Source organism: Chanos chanos, chromosome 5, assembly GCF_902362185.1.
Source record: "Chanos chanos chromosome 5, fChaCha1.1, whole genome shotgun sequence".
In the NCBI taxonomy this organism is placed as follows: Eukaryota; Metazoa; Chordata; class Actinopteri; order Gonorynchiformes; family Chanidae; genus Chanos; species Chanos chanos.
In genome coordinates, this window is record NC_044499.1 from 2,993,814 (window position 1) to 3,002,738 (window position 8,925).

Genomic DNA, 8,925 nt, shown 5'->3' on the forward strand with positions numbered 1-8,925 from the left:
TTATTGAAGACTCTCGTATTCCGCATTACATGCACTCTGCGCCCGTTTAAGAGGAGGATGTAACTGTTTTTACTGCGGCGAAGAGCAGAGACACGAGAGAGGGAGAACAGAGAACGTCAGGGGCACAGGGTTAACATAACAACCATTAAACCCTCCTGGCGCTGTGCGCAACCGGACTGAGCACGCATCGTGTCACTCCACCTCAACATCAGTAACTTCATCACATCTGTATCAGTGCGCGGCACTATATACTACACTGGAAGACGTACAGCCAAGCGTAATTTTTATATTTACATAATTTTTTATCTTCTATTTTTTAATTTACACAGTATTTTTTTTGTTGTTGTATTTACGGATGGTCGTAAGTCACATAGGTCATAAGTCGCATAGGTTGTAAGTCACATAGGTCATAAGTCAAGGAGAGGCTGTATTATCTTATTCAGAGTTGCCACCATAATATGCCTGCCCTTGCAGCAGCAACACACACAAGTACACTTAGTCACACCATCTGACACATGCAAACACACACACACACACCCACACGCACACACACACACACACACACACACACACACACCCACATGCACACGCACACACACACACCCACACACACACACACACACCCCCACCCACACACACACACACACACACACACACACCCACATACACACGCACACACCCACACACACACAGACACACACACACACACACACACACACACCCACACACACACACACACACACACCCCTACCTGTCCGTCCAGGCCCCGCCCCAGCACCTCCGTCCCCATGGGTTCCGTATCCTCAGCAGACGCACCTCCTCTCCTGCCTGTGTTCTCACATCTGTCCACTCCAGAACATTCAAAGCATGATACTGCCCGAGCTCGCTCGCTCCTTCACCGCCAAAACAAACAAACAAACAAACAAACAAACAAAGGCAGTTTATCTCTACCAGGGCTTGCTTCAGAAACACACACGTGAGTTTCATTCAGCAGCTAAAGACAAAAAGGCTGTTTTTTTGGGGTTTTTTTGTCAAACAACAAAGAGTACTTTCACACACGGAACTTCAGAGAGGAAGTAGAACTTAACTTCCCCAGGCCATTTCCTCTGTGACTCATGGCGTTATTTATCTAGTCTGACACACACACTAACACCGTGGAGACTCGTGGGGAATTTCTCAATCACCGACAGTAAACACAAGACACTTCAGCAATAAACTGACACTTTAACCCTCAGGTCATCAGCAAGGAGAAGCAGGGAAAAGAATGAAAAGGTTCCCACTGCCAGAGTTCCCCCATCCATGTCAGGGTAAAGCCTGTCATATGCTTTAGTGCAGAAAAATCCACTGAGATCATTTAGACCAAACTCTGGTACACTAGAGCTCTCTGCTGAATTATAAGCCTCAATCAACCCAGTTACATCCCAGTCACCCCAGTCACCCCACTTAAAGCCCAGTCACAGCCAAGTTACAGCCCTGTCATCCCAGTTAAAGCCCAGTTACAATCCAGTTACAACCCAGTTACAAAACCAGTAACAGCTCAGTTACAACCCAGTTACAGCCCAGTCACCCCAGTTAAAGCCCAGTCACAGCCCTCCTGCCTGGCTAGTCATATCACAGCATCAGCACATAAACCAACCAACCACTTCACTAACTATTACCTACTGCATTCTGAGAACAGGGCAGATCAGACAAACTACTGCACGAATGACACTTGCCCTGGCTGTCTCGTACACTGTGGAAGTACTGTTTAACTGGTTTAACTGGTGTCCTGATGATTTGGCCACAGACAGAAATTATGCTGGGGCTTAATTTCATATTGTTTTAGAAACACCTCACTTATCGCCAAGTTTTTATTAGGCGGACTAATGCTAGCTTGAATCTGGAATCTCAGATATCAGAGTGTAAATCTGCAATGTATATATATGTGTGTGTGTGTGTATTCAGTATTTGCATAATCTATATACACCAGAGTAAATACCATCATGACACTGTCTGAAAACAATACTCTTTCTGAGGTAACTGTCACTATGTGTGTGTTACGGTATGCATAAATAACTCTGGAATGAGCTCTCTGCATCTTCAGGACATTTTAGACTGGGACATAAAATTCTTGCTCATTTGCTGTGTGGGTATTTGTGTGCAGTTTCTCCATCTCACCAGTAGGGGAGCTGTGGACACTGCAGCTGATGGTGTAACGCTCTTTCAGCATATGTGGGAGGAGCTTAAAGTCCAGTCTCCGCCCAGTCAGTGCATCCGCTACGTCTGAGTTCACATGTTGTTGCTCCTCCGCCTTCAAGCTCCAGCGCTCAGCCAATCCACCGCTCAGGTCCACCAAAGCCTCGCACACCTGCCCCGCCCACAAACGCTCATACGAGCCCCGTAACCTTCAGAGAGAGACCAGAGAGACACACAAGACTTAAAACGCTTTAAGCGTGTTTTCTCAACACGTTTACATGTATTTAAACGGTATTTCTTCATTTAGCTAACGCTCTTATCCAGAGAACGTCGGTCTCCAGTTAAATCTGCCCAGTAAGACAAGTTAAGGTTTCTGCTGTTAAACTCTTCAAAATGATTCATACATGTATCGCTCTTCCCAGTCATACAGCGTCACATGCCGCGGCAGAGCCCTGGTTACGTTAGTACCGATGTTCATGCCACAGCATACGTCTCTTATGCAGTTTGTACTCATCTGTTCCACCCGTTACTGATCCCTATAGCGTTCTGCCTCACAGGCTAACAAAGCCAGCTAAAACCCAACAGTTTTGCTTGCACTTACTTTGCCTGAAAAAATGTTTTGTATAGCTTCGTACAACTTAAAAAAACACACATACACTATTAGTGCACATCTAATATGTTTCACAGTTTTTTAAAAAAACATTTTTTACATTTATTTGCCTGCTATACAAACTGGAAATGACAGGCGTTTTGGTCATACTTGGCATATGCTTTCTCCAGAAGGGCTACCCAGAATGCATCATGGGACACGCAGTGGGAGAAGCAAAGTTTGTTGGCGACGCAGGGAAGCCGATCGTCCACCCGCACGTCTGTCCAGTGCCCGTTCTGCCAGAACCGCACGAGGACGTCGCCACGGTAACCACTCTCACCCCACCACGGCTGATCTGGGGGCAGTACCTGCAGCCACAGAGTTTGATTCAGTTACCACAGAAACCGTCGTCATGAAAACCCTTTCACACCTGCGGTTTCATCTTTAATTTTCTGAGAGTTTTCCAAAACTGGGCCATGTGTAAATTGGAGCCGAAATTCCAGAAAAGTTAATTTGCAAAAATGTTCTGTGACCAGACCTGGTAACTTTTCTGTTAAAGTTCTGGATAGTGTGAACAGAGCCATAAGATTGCCAGACAAGAGGATGATGTTTCTGGTAATGTATTTGTCCTGCATCTTCCTCAAGGCAAGTGGACATAGGAGATTTAAATCAGTTAAATGAAAACTAGCAAACCAGCAATAAGCAGTCGGCAAAGCGCTGTATGTAAGAACATCAGGGGCACACAAAGCATGTTGTATGCTTATAACATTTCCAGCAAATCGACACTTGACAGGATCTGTTCACCCGCCATTGTGTCTTCTGCTGCGTACAATAAATGTCACATCCCAGCCTTCTCATGCCATGTGTGAACACGCTTGTCGTGGCAGTGTTCTGGCAACAGGGCATGAAAGGGGGGAGTCCACAAGCATGGCTGGAAAAGTTAATTTTGGAATGTTCCGGCTTCTAGGTCTGAAAGGGGCCAGGGTGACAGTTACTGAGAAAACAGCTGGCAGATGATTAACGTTATTGTGGTTACTCTTTGCTCAGTTCACAACTACATACTCTGTGAGTGAGTATTTTTATACCTACAGCATGTGGTGTCATGTGACTTGGCAGTACGATACATGTAGATGTGAAATTACAAGTAGTACCAACAAAGTCGTTACACACAGTGGTTTGTAATAAGCTTTTACACAGTTAAAGTAAATGACTTGAATGACATGCATTTGCCATTGCATGTAAAGGCCTATGCTCGACTTTCCTGTTTACAGAATTAGAAACAGTTAGTTTATTCAAGTCTTTTATAACTTCGAAACAAAGCCTTTTGTTACCTTGTCCATCAAGTATCGGTTCCTAAGCAACATAGTGCACGCACACAGGAACCAGCAATCTCCCAGAATGCCTTGTTTTGCATGGCCCTCAGCTGGGTTGTCAGGGAAGAGCGTAGGAGTCTCACAGATTTCCTTAAAAGGAGAAAACCACACCCACAAACAATCAAAAAGTTGTCGTACAAATGACATGATTCAAGACTCAATTTATGACACTCAGACAAGAAATGGAGAAATTTACAAAGTCTCTGCTTATCCACAACCAGGTACCCTGCTGACTTGTCTCAACAGTGAAGGACTTCTTTTGGGAAGCAGGTGCCTACATGGCAAATTCAGCAGTGTTAGAGTAACACTGGGAGTGTAAAATTAACACCAAGAGTGTTAAATTACTACTGGTAGTATGTATATGAGTCTGGGAGTGTGTATATGAGTCCACATTTACACTCCTCGTGTTAGTTTAACACTGTTTCATTTACAGTGTATGATTTCTTTCAGCCTCAGCGAGGACACTCCAAGATCGACAGCGAAACAGAAGAACGCGTTTACATTAAAAGCTCTGGTCTGAGCATATACAGATGTGTAACAGCTTTTATTTCACGTGTGTCTCAAAAGAGATACGTCTACGTCTAAATGACACGACCCCTACATACGAATCATATGGAAACTGAAAAAGGTCGTTACGGTCCGCTCTGGATGCCCGTAGCTAACATGTTACCTGTGGTCGGAGCCACGTCACCTGTCCAAGAAGTTTGGAGAGTGGTGTGGAGTAGTCAGAGAATAGTGCCGAGTCACCCACTGGGAAATCTGGATCCTCAAGTAGATCATCTTTGTCAGCCTCCGCTTCCATGGCAACGGATAGCCGTCTGAGCAGCTGTCAATCAATCAAGGCTTTCTGTAGCTTCATTCTCGCTGTTATGCCGCCAGCATTCCTGAGGGGACGAATACGAACGGTCAGACTGGTTGTATCTGTATGTTCTGTACCTGTAATTTAGGTATCGCACTGAGCCAAATGAATACGCCGAAAGAAGTTATTGGTACATTAATGTCAGTGCAGCGCGAGGCACACAGCATTTCAACCGCGAGACAATGCACCACATTGTTTCGATACGTAATCCAAAGAGTAAAACTCAACAGTAAATAAGTGAGAACTAGGGGAGAAACGACCTGGAATGTTGTTTTGCTTCGTCGGTTAATCTTACCTTGTACGGAATAAACATTTTGGCGAACACATGGATTCACCGGGATCGTGTAAAGCCGAAATCTTGCACGTGGAACAATCTTAATGAGTTGCCATTCATCTAAAAATAATGTCTCATCGTCCATCTGCATTTACGTAAAAACACAAATCACCGTTAGTCCCATGAATTGACCGCTATGTTCCCAGCTATCCGATTCACTTCCGGAAAGAAGGCACCGTGAAGCAGAGCGCTGTCATTGATCTTGCTGTGGTTGCCAGACTGTGTTTAAATTTTCAACCTTAATTTAATTTTGACTAAATGAATATTAACCATCAAGACAGAATACAAATTTTAACTGTCGGGTAAAACATTGATATAACAACTTATACTTATTTCTTTTTTTTTGCGTATAAGTAGATCATTTTACATTTCGCTCGTCTGCTGACATCAGTGTGGGATCACCAGCATTCACTGCGAAGCTTTACATTTCGCACATATGATGATCTTAGGGAGTTCCAGGGCAGGACAAACGATCAAATGATACATTAATTAAAATTTTAAAAAATATATTACTAACTGGTGCAATTTCTCTGGCTTGAAAGCCGCTTGTCTGTTGTGGGTTTTTTTTTTATTATGATTGTTATTTCTGAGGACCTGGCAACCCTATGACGTGCAACGTTGTACTCCACACTCTCTGAAGTTGTAACGTGGACCTAAGTCTGGCATTGAGATAAAGAGAAGCGACTTCTTTTCAGTAGACTGGCTTTAAACTATATGGATATGAATATGCTGGGGTTAATATTAAGTGCGTCTAAATTAAGTACATGTCAGATGGCAATTGTCAAAAAAATCAACCATTCAAACAAATATCTGCCAAAATAGTTTATTTCCAAAGTATGTACAAATTGATATTTTTTTTGTATTTCCATTATTTTAGTATTTCCGGTGTATTCACTATATATTAAACAAATGGTCTCAAATGTAACTGCAGAAGATGCAATACTGTTCTTCTTTCGGTGACCAGTTCAGCCAGTCACCCAGATGAGGATGGGAACTGTGGTGGGTTCTCTGAGCAGGCTGAACAGTCTGCCTTGTCTGGCCAGGTTAGTTTGACTTTCGTGCACTGAAATAGACAAACAGAGCCTATGAGGAAACGCTGAATACATGTTACACACCCATTATATAAACATCTGCTCTATTACATACCCACCAGAATATTCACATGCTAGGACTGAACTACCAAGTCCTCAAACAGCCCAATACCAACCCAAATGATTTCTCTCTGGCCTTCCTTTCATTAAAAAAAAGTCCACAGAACCATTTTAAACAGAACAAATTCTAAACGGATACATATCGGTAAGGCACTCATGTCGGTGTGATTTGAATGTGTTGATATTTACATCTGAATATGGATGTGAATCTATACAGGTGTGAAATGAGTGCTGCGATGAGCTTACTTTATGTATTTAATGCCATCTTTCACCCACTTCTCCTCTGGATTAGCACAGATCAGCCTGCCCCTCACGGTTGAGAATCTGAACAGATAGATAGATAGACAGAGAGAGAGAGAGAGAGAGAGAGGGAGAGATTAGTTATAAATATTGAGTAAGATGTAAAACATTTGTCTGATGTTGTTTTTCGGAGGTCCCGCTCGGCTTCAGCGTGTGGCCTCAGCATGTCACACTGTAGGACATTTCAGCCGTCCACAGAAGCATTCGTTGCCAGGTCATCTGGGCATAAACAAACTATTGTGCTTCTTCAGACCCTGAGACATGCAGTGTGCCTGTCGTACTCACATGACAGCTTCGATGTGACAGAGCCCCGTGAGGTCCTGTACTCTGTAATCTCTCAGACGCACCACAGGCAGGGCTGCATCTGAATACTTAGTGCAGCATTTTACTGCGCCTGCAAACAACAGTCATTTAAAAATGATTATCGTATCACAGTAATTAGAACATGAATTTACTGAATTACAGATGAGATAAACATGATCATCACAAACTTATTAGTAGTAGTAGCAGTAGTACAAGTTACAGTAGTAATAATAAGAGTAATAGTGTCATTGTTTTTCTTCTGTATTAGTATTATTCAAATAATAAAGCGATGTCACTTTTGGTGGTATGTTTCTGGCCCAGTTTCGCGATAGAATTAGAATTATAGAACTGTAAAACTGTGTTACTAAATCAGGTTACAAAACAATACCACATCCCCAAAGCGAAAATACAAAAGAAGTCATTATACCAAGACACTTAAGCGGTTTTGTCACAGAGAGGCATGTAACCATCTGGGGGTGCTACAGTGTAAACAGTCACTCTGACTTTATGGGTAATGTATGTGGGTTATATATATATATATATATATATATATATATATATATATATATATACACACATATATGAGTAATCTCTAACATATTTACTCAGAAGTTATGATGCTGCACAGATGACTGATGCGCGAAGTCTTGTCCTACTTACTGGTTTCAGTCAGAGTCGTCCATGTGACCAGCAGCAGGAGCAGTGAGGAGAGAGCGATGCTGAGTTTAGTCATGGCGTGTAGCTGAGTGGGAACCAGAACCAGTCCAATGCTTTAGATGAGGAGTAGAATCAAGTTCTGATAACAGCTCTGACATATACTGGTTTATATAGGTACGCAGGAGGGAAATTCTCTAATATTTCCCGTACGGTGTTTCTTTTTCCGTAAAATCTTCTTTCTTTTTTTTCGGTGTGTTTGCATGTTTGCCAGCGGGGTTTTTCGTGCAGAAATGGCAACTGGGCCAAGGGGTGGAAGGTGGCATCACGGGCATCAGCGTCATACACCTGTTCCTAGAATGCCGTTATCACCATTACAACATGTTCACCATTATGGTCTGTGATAGGCACATAAACACGTAACTCTGAGTCAAACGAAGGATCAAGATAATATTAATTTATAGTATAATTCTCAGAATCTGTCTACCTATAGATAGATAGATAGATAGATAGATAGATAGATAGATAGATAGATTCTATAGATAGATTCTATAGATAGATAGATAGATAGATAGAAAGAAAAAAAAAGATTCAGATACAGATTCTATAGATACTGTACTGTACGTAAATGTTACGAACAACATCCACTGAACTTAAGATCCAGTCATAAATGGGGGAAATTATTTTATTCTATTTTATTTTATTTGACTTGACTTTCTTTCTCACATTCCAGTTTGTATTGTATTCTGCTCAGAGCTGCGCAGACGGATGAAACTATAATGTCATGTATATTCTCTGACCTCAGAGATGAGCCTGACATTGTCTGTGGTGATAGTAGTCTGATCGTCAGCGGTGCCTACCTGTGGTTCTCTGATTATCTGACCACAGAACGTGGGCTTTGTCGTAAGCCTTGGCGATATTGCTCAGAATGAAGCCTCTGATTTCTCTGATGTGGTTTCATGAGCGCGATGTTCTTTCTCTGGTCTGAGTGCGGGCATTTCTGAAGCATTGAGAATTTGATCATACACACAGAACAAGAAAAAAAAAAGTGTTCTTTGCTCTGTTGAAGATCCTAACATATTTCGTATTACATTACATTACATGACATTTACTTAGCCAACGCTGTTATCCAAAGCAACTTACAAGTGTGGAAATAATTGAAGCTCCAGTATAGAGAGAGACCTATG

The 8,925-nt window shown here is 42.3% G+C and overlaps 2 protein-coding genes across 2 annotated transcripts in view; both read right to left on the bottom strand.

The window, feature by feature from the left end:
• capn10 (calpain 10) overlaps positions 1–5,447 on the bottom strand; it is a 13,098-nt gene extending 7,651 nt beyond the window's left edge. Inside the window, exons 1-6 of the mRNA XM_030773454.1 lie at positions 5,292–5,447; positions 4,808–5,021; positions 4,096–4,227; positions 2,936–3,132; positions 2,158–2,384; positions 752–893 (exon numbers count right to left, since the gene is read on the bottom strand). Coding sequence (XP_030629314.1) covers positions 752–893; positions 2,158–2,384; positions 2,936–3,132; positions 4,096–4,227; positions 4,808–4,939 — 830 coding nt within the window. The 5' untranslated portion in view covers positions 4,940–5,021; positions 5,292–5,447. The remainder of the gene's footprint in view (positions 1–751; positions 894–2,157; positions 2,385–2,935; positions 3,133–4,095; positions 4,228–4,807; positions 5,022–5,291) is intronic.
• Positions 5,448–6,723: 1,276 nt separating this feature from the next.
• On the bottom strand, positions 6,724–7,817 carry ccl20a.4 (chemokine (C-C motif) ligand 20a, duplicate 4). Its single transcript, XM_030773455.1, has 3 exons — positions 7,745–7,817; positions 7,067–7,175; positions 6,724–6,805 (listed from the first exon to the last, which is right to left on the bottom strand). The coding sequence occupies exons 1-3, from the start codon at positions 7,815–7,817 to the stop codon at positions 6,724–6,726; spliced, it is 264 nt and encodes an 87-aa protein (XP_030629315.1).
• Positions 7,818–8,925: the final 1,108 nt, after the last annotated feature.